The 23792-nt window shown below is 36.8% G+C and overlaps 1 protein-coding gene across 1 annotated transcript in view; it reads right to left on the reverse strand.

Annotated features, from left to right (window-relative positions):
* Positions 1-23792, reverse strand: part of LOC131064697 (uncharacterized) — a 33491-nt gene that overhangs the window by 881 nt on the left and 8818 nt on the right. The window contains exons 3-11 of the mRNA XM_057998936.2: positions 15289-15489; positions 14606-14676; positions 14331-14493; positions 13466-14059; positions 12529-12909; positions 12073-12148; positions 11832-11895; positions 11598-11733; positions 16-129 (exon numbers count right to left, since the gene is read on the reverse strand). Coding sequence (XP_057854919.2) covers positions 16-129; positions 11598-11733; positions 11832-11895; positions 12073-12148; positions 12529-12909; positions 13466-14059; positions 14331-14493; positions 14606-14676; positions 15289-15489 — 1800 coding nt within the window. The remainder of the gene's footprint in view (positions 1-15; positions 130-11597; positions 11734-11831; positions 11896-12072; positions 12149-12528; positions 12910-13465; positions 14060-14330; positions 14494-14605; positions 14677-15288; positions 15490-23792) is intronic.

The following is a 23792-nucleotide window of genomic DNA, read 5'->3' on the forward strand; positions in this document are numbered from 1 at the left end:
AGTTAAAAACCTTACCAGTTTTAGTGTTGGCACCCCTGCACCATGACCAGCTTTCATATCAATTCGGCCGATAATTGGATTAGTTTGTGGACTGTGCTCTATACTTTTGCATAAAACATATTGCATTGTCTGTAACAAGTCAACAAAGACCAGAATTCATAATTAATTATCCCTCATAACATAATAACCATTTCCGATTACCAGTGACAAAAACAAAATCTAGACTTAAATCTTGCTGTAATAGACCCTATGATATTTGATTCAACTACCTTAAACATATTGCATTGTCTGTATTAAGTCAACAAAGACCAGAATTCATAATTAATTATCCCTCATAACATAATAACCATTTCCGATTACCAGTGACAAAAACAAAATCTAGACTTAAATCTTGCTGTAATAGACCCTAAGACATTTGATTCAATTACCTTCAATGCAAGGAAAATCCATGAATCGGCATGGGACTGAAAAACCTCGAAGAAAATGGATTTCAAAAAAGAAGGAAAAAGCAGGATTTGTCATGGAACCTGGACATTCATTATAATGACTTTGAAAGGAAAAAAGATAACTACACTTACATCCAATGATGATTTTCAAGTATGCCATACTCATCCAAAACTTGATGTTGGTACTACTTGATACCTGTTTTCATCTTTGATTTATCAATGATTTTTTTGTCAAATCTAGTTCGTAATAGTTGTTTCCCATCAAATGGCGAAGTTGTCATGTCAAAGTCCAGTATTTCTACTAAAAAATACCTGCAGACTGCTGGGGGTTGCATTTATTCCAATACCAAAGAATCAAAGATGAATGAGCAACTCACCAATGGTAAAAATGACTTGGAAGTTGAAAAAGAATACATTGGCAAATAAAGAGACGGTAATAAAGGTATGTTCTATCAAATGAAACTGCACCTTGTTCTGATTAATATTTGAGTGGTCACCACCCAGTTGGAAGTATATAAAAATCATCAGAAATAAGCACATACTTGAGGTGACATTGCAAGAATGGAATTGAACCTGAATATAAAAGGAAAATTTAAGATATTTGGAATTGATCGGTGACGTTCACATTCTTAGTCATCTGGTCAGTACAAGTGCATAAATCAGCTTATTATAACAGGAAATAGCATCCTATCAGCAAAGGAAAGTGCTGATTTGATCAATGATTTGTGCAAGAAGAAAAAAAATAAAGTTGGGGCATTTGTTAACTAATTGTGTGGGGGAAAAAGTGACACTAAGCAAACATGCCCTAATTTCACTTTCGATCACACACTTGTGGAATACGAAAGAGCCTAGAGGTATCACACAATTGGCTACTTCTTTTTGTGGAAGAGAGAGCCACGGGCTACCTATTAGGATTTATATTCCTTTGTTGCAAATGATAGATAGAATGATGCAAGTTCAACTATTAACCCTAAAGTGTAAGTATGAACTAGTAACAAGATTGCAGAATTGAGATTAAACAATGGAAAGCTATAAACATAAGGACAAGATAAGAATGCAGATATGTACCCGGAGTTAAAATCTGAGTGAAAATGTTCGGGACGGGGGCGCAGGCGCCACTGTCCTGATTCTGCTCCTGAAACTGCTATTTTGCAACCTGAAAAGCTGTCGGAAAGTGCTGAAAACTTGCTGTCTGACAAAAGGACCAGGGCGCCCAGCACCCCTGTCCTGGCAGGACCAGGGCGCCCCACGCCCCTGTCCTAGCTTTCTGGGCTGGAATTTGGTTTGAAGTTCAGTCTCCGTCTGCTTCCGTCGGATCTGCAACTTGCGGCGTCGTCCGAATCCCGAAACCTGCACTTATATCTGAAAAGGTATGGTGGGCGGCTATATAGGGTTTTGCCTTAGTCAAACCCCCGCTTTGGTGATTTCCACCTCCACAAATAGCCAAGTTGTATTGTAAAAGTAGTGTGTGTGCAGACCTTGTGTGTGTGCAAGATCCTAAAATGCAAGTAAGCAAACTAGAGCAACCTAGAAAGTAAACCCTAATTGCTTGTAAATGATAATGTAAATGCTCCAAATCAAGATGCAAAGTGATCTAAAGCATGAATACAAATGATATAATGAGGCTTATGCAAAGACATAAAAACAACATGAAATCATACCCAACCCCAAAGGAGGGGTACAAGCCAATCTTCAGTCGGTGATCCCTTATTGTTCTTCAATGCCTTCAAAGCCCTAAATGAATGAATGAAATTGATGGATGCTTGATGGATGGATGTTGGATGTTGTTGAAGTCTTCAAAGATCTGCTCTTTCGCTGCATAGAAGGTCCTTGAAACCAAAATTCGGATCCTTTCAAATGAAGAAAGAGAGCTCTTATATATGAAACCTTAGGTCTTAATTTCAACTTTTGGCCGACCTAGAGATTGAATCTCCTGCCAATTTCTTGGGGTTAAGCTTTATTTTATGATTGGATCGCGCTCCTAAAATTTCGGGAAAAATGTCTAGGACTGTGTGCACTTCAGGCGCCATGGTCCCGACAACTTTTCACCAAATTTTCAGGGTCGTCGGATATGATGATTTTAGAGAGAATCCCGAAGTTACAGGTGATTTCGAAATGTTTTGACCCCCGAAATCAAACCCCCAAGTTCAAAATAGGACCTAATTAGGGTTTTTGATTAAATGATGTATTGGAAGAATAAAATGAAAGAGGTACACTTTAATGAAAGGGCCCAACTTTATGATGTAGATGATAATGAAATAGAACCTTAGACTTAATTAAATTAATTAATTAAGTGGTAAAGGGGAAATGCAATGCAAAATGCAAAATGCGCCAAGGCGGGTGCTAAACTAGGTGTGAAATTGTACCACCCTAGCAAGTGCGTACAATTTACGACGCTACATTTAGCCCCCACTTTAGCGGTCATATGAACACTACGTGCATATCCAAGCTAAAGTACAGAAAAGTAAACATTATTTGAAAAAGGATATATACATAAGTCTGTCGAACGAAGCCCCCAGCGGTATCTGCAGTACACAGTTAGGAACCGCACCCTACAAAACACACGTTAGATCACAAAATCACCTAATGCTTACTAAGGAAGGTGATGAAAAATCGAGGGTAGCTATATGCCCCCCCCTGTTTCGGCTTGCTAATTTTAGTGAGTTGAAACAGGGTATCATGTTTACCACTTCGAATTGTTAAAGAATATTGATGACAAATGCTCACAAGAAGATTTGATATGAGATCAAAAACTAATGGAAAATCATTTGGTAAGAAAGAGGACTGAATCTCAATTCCAACACAACAAAGAGTGTGAGGATTTGAGAATTCTCTAACACAAGATGAAGGATGTAAATGGAAACAAAATGCAAAGAGAAGAAAAGAAAGGAAAAAAAGCATGAATACACACATTGGTGATCCATGAGAAGAATAGTGAAAGAGAAAACATGGACTTCTCACCCCTAGATCTTGTCTAGGTGATCCATGAGAAAAAGGACATGGAAAACTAGCCCCTAGAGTCTGTCTAGGTGATCCATGTAAGGGAGGAGAGTGAGAAAGTCTAGCCTTATGCCGCTAGTTCCACTCAACCTCGTGCATGTGTGTGTAAGTGAGGTTAGAAGCACCTCATAGGAGTCTATGCCCGAGTATGCTACAACCTGTATATGTATAGTACAAAAGTGTGACATCTCGCTCTAAGAGTCTGTGCTCTGGTTCCGAGAATAATCACCTTGTATAAAAGAAAAAAATGGAGACATCTCGCTCTAAGAGTCTGTGCTCTGGTTCCGAGAATGACCCATTGCTCAAAAAGCGTAATGTTTGTCATAAGCAAAGTAGAACAAGGATACCTACCTTCATCACAAAAGAAGATACCCCAAAAATGCAACAATGTCATAGATCCAAGCAAGAGAGTTTTGCACTCTTTAAGCAAGGATAAGATAGTTGAAAAGAGATATCTTGTAGTATGTGTAAAGGAGATCCTTAGAGGAGAAGAGATCTTTGTACAAAAGACACCTATCCCCGAGAGGAATTGTCTTAGACAAATATAACATCTTCTAGAATAAGACAAAGAAGAGAATAAGAATGCAATACTTCCTTCTTTTGCGAGGTGAAAGTGATTCTTAATGAAGGATGACACTCTTTTTAACTCAATTGGGAGAGTGAATTCATTATGGATGTATTTTACCAAGTGCAAAAGAGGTTGTAGTCAAGGACTTACACCTCTTGTAAGAGAGAATCCTTGAACAAACAACAACAAATGCATACAAGGAATAACATCAAGTAATAAAGTTCACACCATCCACGAAAATAGCAAAAAGTGGATCCTTAGATAAAAATAAGAAAAGATCATTGCCTCCCAAGGATAAGGTCAATGAGAAGGACTTACACAATCTTCAAGGGAGAGATTTAGACATAAGCAAATTGTACTACATACTCACATGAGTTCATGCAAGCAAGACATTAGTGTATGTAAAATGCTCCTCACAAGAAGTGGGTAGGATAAGAAAGGGAATACACATCTTCTCCCATATCTAGGAAAAGAGAATTCTAAAGCAAAGATGATCAATATTTCCACACTATTACCCCATAGGAACAAGAGATAACATAGAAAAATTAGGCTATTATGTTGCTTCAAAAATATGATTGCACTTGAAATTGTACCATCATGAATGACAATGAGCCCCCAGTAAATGAGCTACCAATGTCACATAATGATGAGCAACATAATAGCCATTAATGTTATTTAAAGACATGATAGATTGAATGAGGTATTTGAACATGACATGCTAAATGCTCAACTATAAGTGAGATCAAAAACATGTATAAAATGATAAAAATTGAAGAAGAAAAGTCACAAGAAATCTTAGAAGAGGGATGAGTGTAATTTATTAGAGCCTTATCCCTGGAAGAAAGGACTTTATGATGAATAGGAGATAAAGATTCATAAGTGGATTTAGAAATTTGAGGGGAGTCATAAAGAGATTTGTTCATCGCCAAGATTTCCTTATGAGGGGAATGAGAGTTGATAGAAGTAGAAGATGATTTACTTGAAGTGAGATCATCATCACTACTAAATATAGCATTCACATTGAGAGATGGTCTTTTAGATGCTTTGGTGGGCTTAGAAAGATTATATCCAAGTCCAAATGAATATTCATGCATGTTATGTTCTAAAGGAACTTTAATTCCTTGTTCATTTGCGCCACAACCATTTCCACTATAGCCACTCTTAGCCAAAATATGAAAACCACGACCATAACGATTAACCATTTCAGAAAGAAAATGTGGTTTTTCATAAGACAAAGAATCAAATTCTTCAGAATTAGAAGTGTGAGGAGAAGAAGTTTGAGAAGCGGGCACAAAATTATTGCTCATAGGTTCAGGTAAGACTGATTGATCTCTAGTTTCTTCCTTCTTTTTAACTTTAAGCTCTCTAGGAGGAACCCTATACTCACCTACGAAGGTGGGATTGAAATCAAGAGATCCCCAATCGTCCTCTGCGAGAACCTTCTCAGGATCAAAAGCCTTTTCATGTGTAGATTCAAGTTGAGAAGAATCTTCTTCAGGAACTTCAGACTCATCCAAAGAATTTTGATTATCAGAGGGTAATGATTCATCCATAGGTATCTTGTTTAACGAGTCATCATTAGAAGAGGAAGGCTTAGAAGAACTCCCTTTGGAAGTAGATGTTTGCAAACAAGCTTGAAAATTAGTATCACCTATCAAGGTATATGTCTTATTATTATAAATAAATTTAACTTGTCTATGCAATGTAGAGGGGACAGCTTGCATACTGTGAATCCAAGGTCTCCCTAATAACAAGTTGTATGTTAGATTTCCCGACATAACATGGATAGGAGTAGGCAAAGTAACAGGTCCCACTGTGATGGGTAAGGTGATAATACCTAATGAAGACTTAGCCACATTATCAAAGCCTCGAATGGGACGAGAGTCGGGCTCAATAAGGGATGTATCCACATTCATCTTATGCAATAGATTAATGCTACACACATTAAGACCAGAGCCATTATCTACCAGTGTTCGTCTTATAGCAGTGTCCTTTATGATAACCACAATCATCAAGGGATCATATTGATGTTGAATTTCACTAGTAGGCAATTCATCTTGGGTAAACACAATTTGAGCTTTAGGATTCATCACAGAGTTAACCAAAGACACTATATTACTAGATGTATTAGGTGGAGGAACATTCAAATCTTTCAAGGTATCTTGTAACATTCCATGATGAGCGGAAGAAGTTTGGATCAAATCCCAAAGGGATATCTTAGCAGGAGTAGTTTTAAGTTGTTCTATGAGATCATATTCCTTACCAAGAACTTGTGAAATCCGTGGAGCTTGCGGAAGAATTGGTTGAGGATTAGGAAGAGAAACTGGAGTAACAGGAGGAGGATTAGGCTGCCTATTATTTCTAGTATTATAGGTATGAGCAACCGCATTATAACTCTCTCTAGTCAGTTGCTTAGCATACTCATAAGGGATCTTAGTAGAATAACCTCCTTGCACAGTAATAATAGGTTTGTTAGGAGTGCAAAAAGAATCATTAGCATAACCACCTTGAACCACTAAGATAGGCTTATTGAAAGGTTGAGAATTTTGAGAAGGACAAGCACCTTGGATAGTGAAGAGAGGTTTGTTAGGTGTTTCATTCACATGTATCAAATTGATTGAGGATGGTTTAGAGGAATGAACAAAAGTGTTGGAAGAATTATTGATAGTCTTATCTTGCACTAAAATCTTATCACGGATTAAATCAATTTTAGGAGAGAGACAAGGGGTAGGCATTGATGTTCCAGTAGGAAGAGTAATACTAGGAAAGGTCATATCATCCTCTATCATCAAAGGACCTACATGGTGAATAAACTCTCTAGGAGAAGGATCAGCATTACTCTTTAAAGTCTCACTTTTGAGATGGAGATCTTTGAAAGAGATGTTAACCATCTTGTTTTGAACTAGGGTTTCCTTATGAGTAGAACCAAGTTGAGGAGAGGGAGATGCTTTATTTTTAGAGGGAGAATGATTGAGATTCAAGGAAGGTGAGAAACTATCAAGGGAGTTTTCAATCTTGATTTCATCCCCTTTGGCTAGGGGTAGAGAATAATCTATACCTTCTTCTAATGGTTCATCCCAAATAGTGAGGTTGTTGAAAGGAATGTTTGAAGTATTGTCAATTTCGGGAGAGGAGATAACATTGTTTATTAATTCCTCATCTTTAGGAGGGAGAGCATCAATAGATGTGTTAAACTCATCCTCTTCCCTCAAAATATGTTCAATATGATCTTTAGGGGAGAGAGAATTAAGGAAATTGCTTTTTATTTCATCTTCTTTCTCTAAGGGATGCTTATGGGTAAGACAAACTTTAGGAGAAGGGTAAGCGTTTATCATTAATTCATCATCTCTAGTGGGAATTTTGTTGGAAAAGGAAATGCCATCACTAGGAAATGTAGGGATAATGTCATCTTCTTGCACAAAAGGATCCTCATGAAGGAAGCGTTTTTTAGGAGCCACAAAGTCATCAAGGGCATCATCCAACAAAGCATGATCATATCTATTAAAAGGTTTATCTTTTGATTCAAAAGGAGATATCTCTTCATAGAGGGGATCATTGAAAACAACCATGTTACTAGATTTAGTGGAAGAGTTGATAGGAATGTACCCTTGAGAGGAATCATTCGACTTATCTTTCTCATCACAACGAAATGGCATAGAAACAATGTTTATGAGTTTTTGGTAAAATGAAGGTTTGGTATCTTTAGGTTTCAAAAACTCATCTAAAGCCTCATCTAACTCATAATCATCACAAATATGAACATCTTGCAAATAAAAATCTGACATTTTGAAATAAAAATTGCACACAATGCAAAGAAACAAAACACACTCTTTCTTTTCCTTCTTTTTTTTTTTTTCTTTTTTTTTTTTGAAAATGAAACTTAAATGAAACACGCTAAATCTAGATTTAGATCTAACAATGTAATGCAAGAGAAAGCAATAATAAGATTCACGTCGAGTTCACCAAAATGTGTGGGGGAAAAAGTGACACTAAGCAAACATGCCCTAATTTCACTTTCGATCACACACTTGTGGAATACCAAAGAGCCTAGAGGTATCACACAATTGGCTACTTCTTTTTGTGGAAGAGAGAGCCACGGGCTACCTATTAGGATTTCTATTCCTTTGTTGCAAATGATAGATAGAATGATGCAAGTTCAACTATTAACCCTAAAGTGTAAGTATGAACTAGTAACAGGATTGCAGAATTGAGATTAAACAATGGAAAGCTATAAACATAAGGACAAGATAAGAATGCAGATGTGTACCCGGAGTTAAAATCTGAGTGAAAATGTTCAGGACGGGGGCGCGGGCGCCATTGTCCTGATTCTGCTCCTGAAACTGCTGTTTTACAACCTGAAAGCTGTCGGAAAGTGCTGAAAACTTGCTGTCTGACAGAAGGACCAAGGCGCCCAGCGCCCCTTTCCTGGCAGGACCAGGGCGCCCCACGCCCCTGTTCTAGCTTTCTAGGCTGGAATTTGGTGTGAAGTTCAGTCTCCGTCTGCTTCCGTCGGATCTGCAACTTGCGGCGTCGTCCGAATCTCGAAACCTGCACTTATATCTGAAAAGGTATGGTGGGCGGCTATATAGGGTTTTGCCTTAGTCAAACCCCCGCTTTGGTGATTTCCACCTCCACAAATAGCCAAGTTGTATTGTAAAAGTAGTGTGTGTGCAGACCTTGTGTGTGTGCAAGATCCTAAAATGCAAGTAAGCAAACTAGAGCAACCTAGAAAGTAAACCCTAATTGCTTGTAAATGATAATGTAAATGCTCCAAATCAAGATGCAAAGTGATCTAAAGCATGAATACAAATGATATAATGAGGTTTATGCAAAGACATGAAAACAACATGAAATCATACCCAACCCCAAGGGAGGGGTACAAGCCAATCTTCAGCCGGTGATCCCTTATTGTTCTTCAATGCCTTCAAAGCCCTAAATGAATGAATGAAATCGATGGATGCTTGATGGATGGATGTTGGATGTTGTTGAAGTCTTCAAAGATCTGCTCTTTCGCTACATAGAAGGTCCTTGAAACCAAAATTCGGATCCTTTCAAATGAAGAAAGAGAGCTCTTATATATGAAACCCTAGGTCTTAATTTCAACTTTTGGCCGACCTAGAGATTGAATCTCCCGCCGATTTCTTGGGGTTAAGCTTTATTTTATGATTGGATCGCGCTCCTAAAATTTCGGGAAAAATGTCCGGGACCGTGTGCACTCCGGGCCCCATGGTCCCGGCAACTTTTCACCAAATTTTCAGGGTCGTCGGATATGATGATTTTAGAGAGAATCCCGAAGTTACAGGTGATTTCGAGATGTTTTGACCCCCGAAATCAAGCCCCCAAGTTCAAAATAGGACCTAATTAGGGTTTTTGATTAAATGATGTATTGGAAGAATAAAATGAAAGGGGCACACTTTAATGAAAGGGCCCAACTTTATGATGTAGATGATGATGAAATAGAACCTTAGACTTAATTAAATTAATTAATTAAGTGGTAAAGGGGAAATGCAATGCAAAATGCAAAATGCGCCAAGGCGGGTGCTAAACTAGGTGTGAAATTGTACCACCCTAGCAAGTGCGTACAATTTACGACGCTACACTAATATAGCAGAAGAAGTCAAATTGGTTTTTCATGACATTGCAGGTCTATGAACTGTACCCAAAAGAAGCATTGTCAAATCAGCAGAGGGAGCCACATCAAAGGAAAACGCAAAATGGCTTGTTCAAGTAAATCGCTCTGCAAAAAGGGTCTATTCAAGTATAATTGGAGTCACAGAAAAAGACTGACTTTTTAAATAGTGAATCAAAACACAGAAAAAGACAAAAAAAAATTCAAGTCAGCTCATGAAGTGATGATTTGCACCTAAAGAGAAGAAAAGAGTGGGTGCAATTTGTAGAAATCCTTATTAGCATATGACGTTTGACAATGACCAAAGAAAATCACACCTATGTTTAGAAAGTGCAATTTTTGTAAGATTTTGTTGTTTCCTGAAGATGGCAATCAATGTTATGAAGTCATGCCTAAGAAAAAAACAAATATAGCAGCACAATTTCTTGATTTTAATTTCAATAAAAGTCTCGAAATCATGCCATATACAAAAGAAGTGATCTGGTAAAAGCAAGCGATGATTGACCAAAGTGAATCACGCCTCCTTTTTAGATTTCATAATCATAATATGGAAGGCGCCACTTTCTACAGACAACATTGACCATTCTAATTTATGCCTTTCTGAAGACAAATCAACCATGCCAAGCAGGATGCTTGTTTTTGGTGTTTGAAAATGTTAAGATAATATGGAGGTGTTGCTGTTTCAAGCTGGGTCAGCTAGTTTAGAAGTAGAATTGAAAATTCAGCATGCCTATATATTTATTAATGGAAGCCATCAGTACATTTGGACATCACATTGATTAGATTTGAATTTTAGTGGACAAGATGATTTGTTAAATAAGGTTTGCACTAATGCAATCATGTTATTCTTAGGGTAAAAGTTTATTTGATTTCCTTCATTTATTTTCATGATATTGCCCTATAAATAGCATAAATAAGTGTCATTTGCACTTAGATTTCTAATAGTAATTTTCAAGCCTGCAGCTAAAATTGTTATTCACTGAATTTTAAGTTTTTGATGTTCAATTGTTTTTGTGTGGTACAATTTGATATTTCTTATAATCTTTGTATTATGAATTTTCAAAGAAGTCTTGCAAATTCGTATGTAATTCTTTGATGCTTAATATTTGTGTGTTTTCCCCATTCAATCTTGTGGTTTTTTGCACTTAATTGGAAATAATAAGCACCATTTAGTTGTAATAGATTCTTTGCTATAGTATATAGATTTGTAAACAAAAAATCTCTTATCTAATGCAAAAGAGCTGAATTGGGTTATGCCCTAGACTATAAAACAAAAAGATAGGTCTTAATGTTCATTTGTTTGTATTGCATAATCCAAATCTCTAAATTTTAGTCAAAGGGAGCTTCCCCTGATAATTCAAAGAACAAATTACTTCACACCCTGTTCCACTCTATATCACAACGAAAGGTGTGATTAAGATGTTAGCAAAGTGTTTATATACATCCAATAATGAGATTCAAGAACTTGCACCACAAGTTATTTATAGGCAAAAAAGGAACATAATTTAATAAAAAATGTATAAAGCTTACATTGACTTACAATGAGATATCATTTTCATTGAATGCAAACAATTTGCATATTTGCAAAGTAACTCCAAGAACACTAAAAGCATAAAAATAATCCTTGATGGAAAACAAGTGTTAGCAACTATAGAATTATGTTTAGCATCTACGGAATTGTAGTAACAACATAAGAATTATCCATACAAAAGTACGTAACAGCCAGCAAGAAAATGGCAGCTACGCTGCAAAACACTCTGTTAAATTTTTACACTTTCTTTTTTTTTCATCCCGCAGACAAACAAATATTTCACAATAATCATTTATGATATTACTTTTTAGAAAGTAAGGAATACAAAGGATCCCTCCGATAAATGAATGGTAAAGTAGACTAAAATATTTAAAGAGACAAGTAATTGGACTTGAAGATAGATAGCTCTTACAAAGTTCTTACCGCTAGAAGTTTTAGAGAATGGTGAGGCACAACTCGATCATCATGATCAGCTGTCAATAACATTGTAGCAGGATACTGAACACCTTGTCCTCTAGGCTCTTCCCATGCCCTCTTTACATTATGCAAGGGTGAATATCTACAATAAAATGTCATTTACAGATTGCAGTTTTTATTTTATTATATCTTTAAAATTGTACCTAGAAATCAAGATAGATGCATGATTTGTGTTCTTACTTAATCAGCCAATGAAATTCTGCTTCCTTATCTGAACATCCATAATCTGTAGTCCATGCATGCCCTGGCAGTTTAACAACAAAGTTGATCATAAATTCCCTTGTCAATGCCAACTAAAAAAGTACATATATGGATTCAAAGGAACAATATAAGTTTGCAAAACCTTCATGTTATATCCTGATGTAAAATGTATTTATACTACATTGTGAAATGTTTCTCAATAAACTGATTTAAAATATACCAATAGTAAATTTATGGAAGCGTAACATGTCCATGACCCCCACGTGAGCCAGTGCACAACCAAATAGGCCAGGCCTCTATTTTCAGACAAAACAGATAAAGAACAACAATCAATTCCATATCCTTTGTTTCTAATACAAATGAATGAAAAATAATTGCTTTGAAAAACAAAATCTTTCAACTGAATAAAATATATTAGGGGTGGTAGAACTAGCAAAAGCAACATTAAATTAATTAAAGATATAATATTTCCACAGTCCATAATAGTTAAGTCAAAAGCTTCTAGATTAAAACTGCATAAGAGTTTTTGCATTAAATTTTGGATCACACACCATGCTCCATCATCGGAATGAGAAGTGCAAAGTATTTAATCCAGAAGTTTTCGAATTCAACATTATATGCACTTTAACATGACTTTCATTGTTCATAATCTTATCAATATCATCAGTTAAAATACCTGATTTATGCAAGCTGCAACAAGCAACCCACCATTACTGCCTCCTTCAATACACAACTTTTTAGGTTGTGTGTAACCCTCTGATATAAGGAATTCAGCAGCACAAATGAAGTCATCAAAACAATTTTGTTTATTTGCAAGTGAGCCTGCTTTATGCCATTCTTCTCCATATTCCCCACCCCCACGAATGTTTGCAACAGCAGATACTGCTCCTAAATGCTTTAAACTGACAACACGGTGAACACTAAAGGATGGTGTGATATTAATGTTAAAGCCCCCATAGCCATATAGCATTGTCGGGTGTGAACTGTCAAGGCCGATGTCTTTCTTGCATACAATGAACATTGGTATTTGAGTTCCATCCTTACTAGGAAAGAAAACCTAATAAAATAATAATAGTTGAAACCACATTAGGAACAAATCATATGTGCATTGTTAGCATAAATAAATTTATTCAAGGGACAATATGCAATATATTGTAGAACCCTTCACTAAGGTTTCCACAATGTACAAAATACCAGTATCATTTCAACTGAAACTACATATGAAAATGCCAAATAACCTACTTTTTAAGATAAAATAGTAACTACACTTTCCTTGTTTATCTCAGCAAAAGTTTGCTTGATTTGAATTAAACAAGCTAAATGCCTTAACAGTTATCTATTTGACCAAAATACACATTACTAATTTATTTCTGCAGTGACCCACTTGACTTTGACGTAAAGAACAAAGCTTTGTAATTTATTCATTACCTAAACATGATCTTTGACTTGCTTGGATACAAGTGGTAGACTAAATATTTCTAATCAGTTAAAATGTTTTAAAATGGTGTTCTTGTTGTATGTTAAAAAATTAAACAACAATTTTGAAATTTTCCAGAGCAAACATTCAGGCAAAGAACCAGAAAAGCAAAAAGCAGTTGAAAACATCAACATACCTGTTTAGTCTCAAAATCGTTGCGATCAAAGCCTGGAACAATGGTCTCTTTGAATACTATGAGATTTGGCTTTTCAGCATTTAGGTTGCATTGATATATAATACCAGGTGTAAGAAAGCTTGTAAAAGCAATAAATATCTCATCATATTTACGCCTTCCAAAGATTCCACTAACTGACCCAATATCGATTGGCAAATTATGAAGCAACTTGCCAGATTCCAAGTCTCGTACTTGGAGAACATACTTAACATCACTTAAGTAACTTACTAAAAGTTGATTGCCATTGACACTCACAGCTGATTCAAGTACATCCTTGTCTGATTCTGGAACAACATCACTCCAAGATTCTGGGTACCTCAAGTCCACTCGGACCAATTTATACCTTGGAGCATTTTTATTTGTCCGGAATGTGAACTCAGTATCATCATTTGCAACAAGGGCATATTCTGCTTCAAAATTATCAATGAGCTTCTGGAATGGAAGCATCTCCTCCTTGCCTTTGAAACTCTCAATACCTTGAGGAAGGGTATCGAGATCACAATAATAGAGCCTATTCACAGGATCACAACCCTCTGTAATATATAAAAGAATATACTGTCACAAAAAGTAGCCAACAGGAATCAAGTCATTAGCACCCCATAGTAGAATCATAAACGGTAGAATGGCCAAAAATGAGCTTAATATTTATAGTATTGATGAAACCAAAAGTATCACAGAATACATTTATTCCATTAAAACTAACATTGCTACAAGCCTACAAGACTACAACAATTTCAACCCTTAAAAACTAAAGGTTAGAAATGAGCCATTTACAAATGTAAGGTGCAATGTTTTATCTCAAGCATTGAGCATATGTTTTACCAACCTTTCCATCCTCAGATACATCGGCCCCAACTGACCACTCAGGATTTTCTGGATCTTTCCAACATAAAATATCTTCAGATTGCTCCGTACCCAAGAAATGATAAAACAATTGATGATTAAGGTTGATATTAGTTTCTGTTCCTGCATCTAGCTCTCCTTGTTCTCTGCTAAAGCATGAGATCGTTAAAAAAAATAATAATAATTTTACTTATCAAAATTGAAATAAACAAATGTAACAAGAAACTTGGAGCCCATAACTAGAAAAAAAGTACACACTTAGGAGCTGGATAACGGCTGTAAAAAAATCCTTTACTGTCATGGCTCCAAGTTATTGACGAAAACTTCACCTGGTAAACAATGAAAATGCTTATGAAAACTTCACTAGAAATACAAATAGCAAACAAGAAATACAATCTAGAAGACCATAAAACCCCTTGATCCAATTAGGAGTATGAGACCTATGGAATCCTGGACAATAAAACAGAATGAGAAAAACCAGGCATCCTATAATAATTTTTCTCATATAGAAGATTATTCATAAATTATCTGAGGCTCTTTTCAATTTCAAAGACAACATGTGCGCTGATATGTTGCACATTTTGAAACATGGAGTGTTTTTGAAGATAATTACGTCTTCAAAAAAGCTAAGCGCAAATATTATGTAGCAGATAACTTCAAAGAAATAAAAGCATAAGGCAGGAAATGAAGGGCCTAGAACATATCATGATGCAGCATAGCAACTCAACACTCTTGTTTAGCATATAATAAGAGATTATACGAGTATAAGTCTATCTAATACCTTAAAAATGCTGTCCTTGTTAAAAAAATCATGTGCATAAACTTGACATTTCATTTCTACTTCAAACTTTGTTATAGATCCATTTCTTGCTGGTTATCTCCATTCTTCCTGATCATAAGAATAATTGATAGTATGCTCAACAGAAACTCATTAAACATACCCATGAAAGGGAATCAGGTTCTGTAGTCTTATCTGCTATCCGAATAACTTTGATGTTCACCCAGTCACTACCACTGGAGCTTAAACCAACTGCCAAGAATTCAGCATTTTCAGAGACTGAATATGTATTTAAAGCAACTGTTCCATCTTCACTGAGTGTGTTGGGATCAAGCAAGACCTCTGCTTCTGCTTCCAGATTATCCTGAAATAAGTTGAGAGTTTGAACACATCTCAAAAACAGCATTGACAATTTAATATAAAGGAGAAATGTCAATGGTTGCTAAATTAATGTAATGAAATAAAAGAGTTTTCCACAGAGAGAATTTCACAACTCTTTAAAGTTATATATATTGGCTACTTTAATGTAAAATATAAGGTTTTGCGAATGGACAGAACTTCACAACTCTTTAAATTCATGCACACTCAAAAGAAGTATACTTTCTTTTTTCCAAAATAAAATGCCTGGATTAATTGAAATAAGTAGTGCAAAGGAATACAGGCACCAATAAGTGAATGCCATCCTAAAATATTTGATTTGCAGAAAGAAACTTGTGTCGGACCTGTTAGAGCACCCATGCCAACTTGAACTGCACTGCAAATTTAACACCTGCTCTAAAACAACAAAGACATCTCCTAATATAGTAGCTATATATAAGTACATTACAAACACAAAAGCCCAATGAATGCCTTTCACACATGATGAGATTGTAGCTCCATTTGACCATGGTCCAAACTTATCTGTACACATTTGTTGATAAATCATCTTTTCCCAGGTCCAGCCAGTGAGGCAAGCAAATCAGCAATAGTTTGAATAAGTGAAGCTTTTCATCTCAAACAGAGTGCTGGAAATGATGGATTTAAGATAACAATGGTATTGGGAACTTCATGACTATGTGCTTTGATATTTATTGCCACTCTCCAGATGATGATGATCGGTTGAGAGTCCCTTCAACATGGAGTTAAGTTATACTATTCACTTACTATAGTGAATAATGATCTCTCCTTTGTGATTGTAAATGGCCGTCTGAATTCAGCTTGTGCAAAGCAATAGATTGTTCCCATCTGACAATCACTGTAACACTGATCCTCAGAGGTCTATAATGAGAAGGCACTCTTCAGGACCTTCAAGCATCTAATTCTGCCATGATTAAAGCCTTGACCAGTTGGAACAGCATTTCCAAGGTGGATCACAACTGTCAGTTTGAATTGCATTTGGATATGCTAGCAAACCTATTGAAGAGTCCATCTCTGATTATTGAGAATTCTGTAGTTCCTGCCATCCAAATCAATCAGTAGACAAACCTCGGGGTCCTCCTATGACAATAGTTCAGAGAATCAAGTCTTTCCAAGCTGTTAAGGTCATTAGCATTAGATTGTCCGTAACTCGCTAAATAATTTATGATCTTTTTTGTTGAAATGAGTATTACACTGTTTTTCAGATCTCCTTGGAAAAAGAAAAAGTTTTGAATGATTAATCTACTGTTGATGATTATTGAGACAGATTGTAGAGATTATCAGCTGTTAGAATCTTCCCTTGTGTGGCTGTCATCCCCTATATTGACAGTAATTTATATTTGAATATATTTATGTATCCGTTATTTGTGAGTTATTGTTCGTTCAAATTAAAGATATGAATGAACAGTGTGATCAATATATAAATATATCAGATTCACTAAATAATAAAAGTCTATTATTAAATATTAATAATTTATGTATATTTATTAATAGAAAATAGCAAGCTATATCTGTTAGTAACTAGCTCTAATCGCTGGCTGTAATGAAGCGATTCCCTTTTAATATATGCTACTCCCCAAAAGGTATGATCTTAGTTTGAAAGGTCCAAAGGGGGCATCGTTTATGGTTTAGACACCTCTCTTCACTCACACGCGGGGAAAGGATATTTATATAACCAAACTGCCACTCCACAAAAGAGCATCGATGAAGGGGAATGATAAAATATATTTGATACTGATCACAAGAAAGAGATCAGGAAGAAATAAAATATATATTATTGTGGTTAAGCATCATATAACAGCAAATAGGTATGCTGTGACTTACTTATGGATCCACAATGATTTACAGAATATTATATATGAATGCTGCTAGGAATAAGGGGACCAATGTACAGTCTAGCGTGTAAGCCATAGTATAAATAGCAGTTTATAATCCATTGAAGTTAATATATTTTAATGCCCCCTTCTCAGTGAGGAGTAATCAATGGTCCATTGGCCTATTTCGGAGACCCATAGGCTGATTGGAATGGAGAATTAGGGTTTCCTATTTTTGTGGAGTTTTGCACAAGCCATTTGAGGACTGTCCGGTGGGAATTCTACATTTTTGTTCGTGGATTCCTTCTGGGTTTTTCGTGAGTTTCACGGTGGTATAACATGCATTCAATTCTGAGGAGATGTTTGAACTTACTATTTTTAGTAAGTGGGTGTTGGGCTGACTGGATAGTACAGTTTTTCTCGGTTTTTCGAGCTCTCTCATAAGGTCTGACGAGCATGTCTTTCGGAGATGTTTTCATGACTTGCTATTTTTAGTAAGTGTCAATTCAGGCAATGCTAGTTTTGGCAGTCTTAAGAAGAGCTCCAATCCAATTCAAATTAGTGTTTTCTACATCTCCGTTCACATGATTGATTTGGCAGCAATCAGTGGTTGATTTACAATTGTTAATTAATTATTATCACTTTATTCTAAAGTTTAATATTTAATTATTTCACTGATTATATTTTGGAGGAATGACTTAGGAAGGAAAAATTATGTTATTTATCCAAAATCCCATTCTATTTTCCGAAGTCAGGTGGGCGTCCAAATGAAGTCATTTTACACTTAAATGTTATTTTCTCAAAGTTCAAACTTGTGCACCTTGATAAAGTTCAACTAGGGAGGCTGGAAAGGGGACGCCATGTCTTGATGTGACATGAAATGAAATGAAGTGAGTTTTAGATGAGTTTGGGTGCCATTTGCATTTGAATTTCAGAGGGAGAAATCTATAAATACAAGGTATGGGCTCCTCATTTGATCATCTTGAGAATTTACACCGTTATGCTGCCGGAATGGTGAGTGACTGAACTTTGAAGTTGGAAGAGTTTCCTAGTTGCTTCAGTTTCATACTGGAGACCCAGTACCTAGCTAGATAGTTGATTTTGGGTGATGTTTTTGGAGTGCTTGATTCAATTTTCAGTGTGAGTTTTGGAGTCTCTATGTTGCTGGTTCTAACTTGGCTGGAAGTGAGTTTTATTCGTAGCTGCCTGTGTGTTTAGAGCATCATTCTGCATATCAGCTCTATCTATCTGTACTCCCTGGGTGATATGGTTCACAAATTAGCAAGATTGAGACTTGGAGATTCAGATTTTTAGTTGTAGATCGAAATTTACAGCTTGGTCGTACCATTTTGGTGGTGCCTCAATTTGCATGTTGAGTGTTTGTGGTGTTCGTGTGCCTGGTTTGAGGTTTGGATCTCATCGTCTATGCTATACCTTCTGTTTGCTTCCGTTCTCGTGCAATTCGGAGTTGATTTGGATGATTTGTTAGCATATTAGTGTGTCCATAGCTTGCTGGTTTGGTGAGTTTTCTGTGCATTTTCAGAATTTCAGAATTTGGTGTTAGTAGTGGTTTTGGCTTGTCACCTCCATAGTTCTCATTGTAGCTGATTGGGATCATTTCTTTGATAACATTGAGAATGTAATGCTTCTTGGATGCTAACAGTGCAATGTAGGTACACTTATTGTAAGGCTGATTTCAGTAGTACTGAACAATCAATTATTCCTACTTTATACTTGTATTTCCCGCTGAAAAGTGGAAGAGGTTGGCTCCGCCTTCATTGGATAATTGTAATTATGTCCTCCCACTGCATAAGCGGTCGAGTGATAATTGTTTGTAATGGTTCTCCCGCTGCATAAGCGGTCGAGTTGAGCTTTGTTGTTGTGTTTAGTCCTCCCGTTGAAACATTGCGATAGAGTGATTAGTGTTGAGTGTGCTCTTGTTGCCTTGGCTGGTTTACCACCAAGTATCTTGTTTACCCGTTGGTTAAGCGGAAGGGGCTGGCTTGCAACCCATTATTGTAATCAGTACTTTCAGCAGTTTGCTACTAACGATCCCCTACTACCGTATGCTCTCACTCTCCCAGTTATGGCTCTCGGTGATCAAAAGGTGTAGGGTTCCTTTCAATTGTTTGGATTATATTGCTCTAACCCTAACGGGTGATTGGTGTGATTGTGATCTTGCTGTAAAAATCAAAAAAAAAAATTGTGGGAATATTACATATATTCACAGCCTATTCCTTAATCACTCGCTATAGCCCCTTAAAAGGAGAGCTTGGTGTTGTGTAGGGACAGGCTGAGTAAATCCTCACAAGGTAGTTAAGTTCCAAGATGGGTGAGGACATGTATTTCCAATGCCTTGAGGGAGAGTCCCGAGAGATGGGTATGAACATGCATTCCCAATGCCTTGAGGAAGCCTGCTTGTAGATTGTTTCCAAACACGCTATGACAAGTAATTCCCCATCCTCCTCCGGGATGATGTTGGGGGAGAATTTAGGAATCGGGACTTAAGTAGGATAACTGTCAAATGTATTATGGAACATTCATTGTTTCTAATTTAATCTGGTTTAAATAGTGATGTATGTTAATCATTGGAAATTGACAGCCTCCCAAAAAGGGGACATTACAGTGGCCAACAATAAGGAAAGCTTGGATTTTTGGCCAAGCATTAAGAGACCAAAAACACCATCATATCCTGTGGTTCAAGTGATCTGTGTGCAGAAGCTTCAAGTGTGGAGTTCCCGATACAGTTTCCAGAAGGATGTTGATTCCATGCACACTGATTACTTGCAATGGTAATGAGTATATGTGAAGTGTTCAATTCATCAGCAAGGAAAAAAAAATTGTTAGGCAGTTTAGCCACAACATAATTAAGAAGATGGAAGTTACACTCCTTGCACTTATTATTATCATTCATATAAGCAGCAAGATAAGTCTACCCCAGTCTATTATGATCTTTCCTGAGTTGCAGAAGATTTAGTTGAGTTTGGAGAGTTTGTTTCCTGCTCTAGCTATCCTCTTAGAAGCAGATTGGGCTGCAATGATTGACTTGCCATGTTAAAGAATCTATGCGAAGAAAGGATTCCCTTTTTATTTGTCCATATATAGTTAGCCCTGATAAGTTCAGTTGGCATTCTAGATTGTTTGATCAGGAGTCAGAACGTACTTATGAGTTAACTAATTGACTCAATGGGACCATAAGAAATGTATATGATAGCCATTCTCATTTCATTACAAAAGGATGATTAGATTTTTTGAGATCCTTTAGTTCAAATCCTATAGCATTTCTAAGAAGAGTGATTTTTGATGAAGATAACAGGGCATTTTGGTTTTACTTCTTCTAGCACTTGCCACAATAATTTGTGTTGTAGCTAGACCATTTAGGCTTCAGTTGCTTTGGGGCAGATGAAAAAGGGTGAGTAGGTATACCACTCCTGTCTGCAGGAATACCTGAATTAGTTGAATTCTTCCTGCACCAATGAACTAGCCACTAGTTCACATGGAGGGTTTTCCTTGATTTTTTCTTATAGTGCTATTCCATACACTAAAAAGCATTTGTTGTTTGAGAGGTATCCCAAAGTCAAACAGACCATGGACAATGGACTCTCTACAAAGGTCCAGTTCTGCAGGATTTTTCCTTTACCATTGAGAGTAACCATCCATAAAAAGTCCTGTTATGCAGGATTTTCCTTTACCATAGAGTGTAGATATCCAAAAGTTTCTTATATAAAGCTAGTCCCATTAATGATTAGAGTGGATAGGAGGTGTGTATCACCTCAATACTGAAATTTGAAAAACCATTGTCCATGGCCATGTCCAGCTCACCCATATTTTTTTTCCCCTCAATCTGGCAGCCTTGATTGCCTCAATGAGGAATGTTTGGAGCTCTGTTAGGGTTTGTTGTATGGTGATCTGACCTGAGCTGAGGAGTAGATCACATTTTGTTTCTTTTGGTAGTGTGAGATTTTGCGAAAGGTCTTAGATAGTCTTTTTGAGAATGAAGGGCAAAGAACAGAACTTCTAGCTCCACCTAGATAAACTTTTGCAAAAATAGGAGGTAACTTAGAAGTGACCTAGATGAAGGTTTGCACAACTATTGGAGCAGCTAGAAAATTGCTTTCTCTTAGGACAGAAGAGCGGATCCAAGTGCTTGGAAGCAATGGAGGACAGCACAGTTCTGTAACTGTACATGGAAAAACTTTAAGGTAATATTCATATACTTCTCTCCACAGGTCTGATTTGTAGATCTGCTGGTGTCAAATATCTATTGATAATCTGTACGAGGGGGAAAGAAAGAACTAGAAAACCCATGGGGATTTTGTAATCACTTGAATATCTGTTGATGATCGTAGCTGTTTTGATAATGAGGCAAACAAGGAGTTGATCTTTTCAAAATGCAGTCCTGTTTATAAAATGCAGTAATATTAGCTTTAACCCCATAAAAATATGGATGCATGAATTGTGGTCGGATAATGTCTTCCAATCTCTCAGGAATTTAATGGGCAGATTCGTGTGGGCTTCAAAAGCAACTTGAAGAAGAAGTGCAGCTCAGTATGCACAGATATGTTATCAGCTGGACCTAAATTGACCTGTTGCCAAAGAGTATAACATTGAAATCAGTGGATTGGAGTGGATCCATCCAATCGACTATAAATGCATTATGTTCAAATGCAGTGTCTTGTCATGAGTATGGCCATCTTGCAACAAAATGCTTGCTGACAATGCAGCAGAAGATTACTTCCAAAGCCAAAGGTAATTTCTAGCTGATGGGAAACATTTGCAAAATCCTAAAGAAAGCATACAACCAAAGCTAGGCATAGGAAGGTGAGGGAATCAAGTCAGGAAGGAGAAGATCAAGACATGGGGCTAAATGAAGCAGATAGTTAGGAAAGTGATGCATAGAGAAGGGCTTTACAGAGTACAAAGTATAGTTACCTTGAAGGGAAAGGACATAATGGAGGGTAATGAAATCAAGGAGAATATTGAAGGCACATTGAAGGAAATGCAGGAGCATCTCAGGAGGTCAACATTGATGAGGCTCAAGGAATTTCTTTGGTCACAGAGTACATAGCAGATTTTGATGAGACCGAGGACCTGGGAGAAAGGGAAAGAGGAGGAAATCTGGATAAGCAAAGAAAAGGACCCACATTCAGTCAGCTGTTGAAAGGAAGACATCCAATATTGACCAAAGAAATGTTGATTTATAGCTAGGTCGGATCCCTTGCTTGGGCCGACCTAGTTCACCTAACTGCTAAGTGGCCTTTGGCCTAGCAATTTGGCATATGTTTAACTGGGCCTATTTGGGCAATTGTGTAATATATTATAATAGGGCAGGCCCTATTTGGGTACACCTAATATTTAACTTGTAAAGTGTTATTGGTCAGGTCCTAACCGATGTAACTTGTGATATTGGTCTGACCCTATAATGTAACTTGTGAATTTGTAATTTGGTGCCAAGGCCGACCTAAGTGGCAAAGGAGTTTGAGGCATATAAATAAGAAGTGACTTGAAGTCACAAATAGAACCTACACATCAATCAATATATCTCTTTGCTACATGATCAACGAATATCTTCTTGAGGTAGGTGAGCCTGTCTACAAGCGAAGCGAATGAATTATGGGTGAGCAAATTCCCCTTGGGTTTTAGCTTAAGTGAATTACATTTTATGCTTGCCAAATCTGCTGTCACCTACCAGCGAACTTCACTCAGGGTCTGCACATAATATTCTAAAGGATTCGGTCATATTCAGATATGATCAGGACATCAGATAAGTGTGCTTATTTGATATTCAGATTTGTGCCCTAGCTGGGCTAAGTTGTAACCAATTATCTACCCTTGTTAATATTAAGATCTGAGATATTGTAGCTGGGTTTTTCACCTCCAAGAGGGAGGTTTTCCTAGGGTATAAGCGTGTTATGTGTGTGCTTTATTTTTAGTTTGGTTTTCTATTAATTACTACTAATCCGATCACTAAAAACTAACAAGAAAAAGAGGGGGAGATGTATCAATGTCAAGACCCAAAAAAAACTATGATAGAGGTGGCTAGTGGATCAAAACCTCTACTGGGATAAAAGTGCAAAAAAATACAAATCTAGATAGCGAGAATCATATCTTGAAAGATCAGGGAAAGTATGCTTCATCCAAGAGAAGATTGGTAACCAAGCAAACTCCTGGATGTTATAATGCTGCAAGAAACTAGAGTAAGGAGAAGCCACTTAGAAACATATGGCAGATTCTTGTGTAGTACATTTAAGATTAGGGCAGTGATCCTAAGGGGCGGGCTGGAAGATTAGTAATATTATGGAATAAATAACTCAGTCTCATGTGAAATGTTTGAAACTTCGAGGTGTCAAAGAATTGGATAACATGGAATGTTCAAAGTCTCAATGCCTGTCTTAATTTGGTGCTGACAAAATTCTACAGTTTGTGTGATAATGAGGGTTACAAAACGTCTCTAGAA

The sequence above is a fragment of the Cryptomeria japonica genome, chromosome 10 (genome assembly GCF_030272615.1).
Source record: "Cryptomeria japonica chromosome 10, Sugi_1.0, whole genome shotgun sequence".
NCBI classification, from domain to species: domain Eukaryota; kingdom Viridiplantae; phylum Streptophyta; class Pinopsida; order Cupressales; family Cupressaceae; genus Cryptomeria; species Cryptomeria japonica.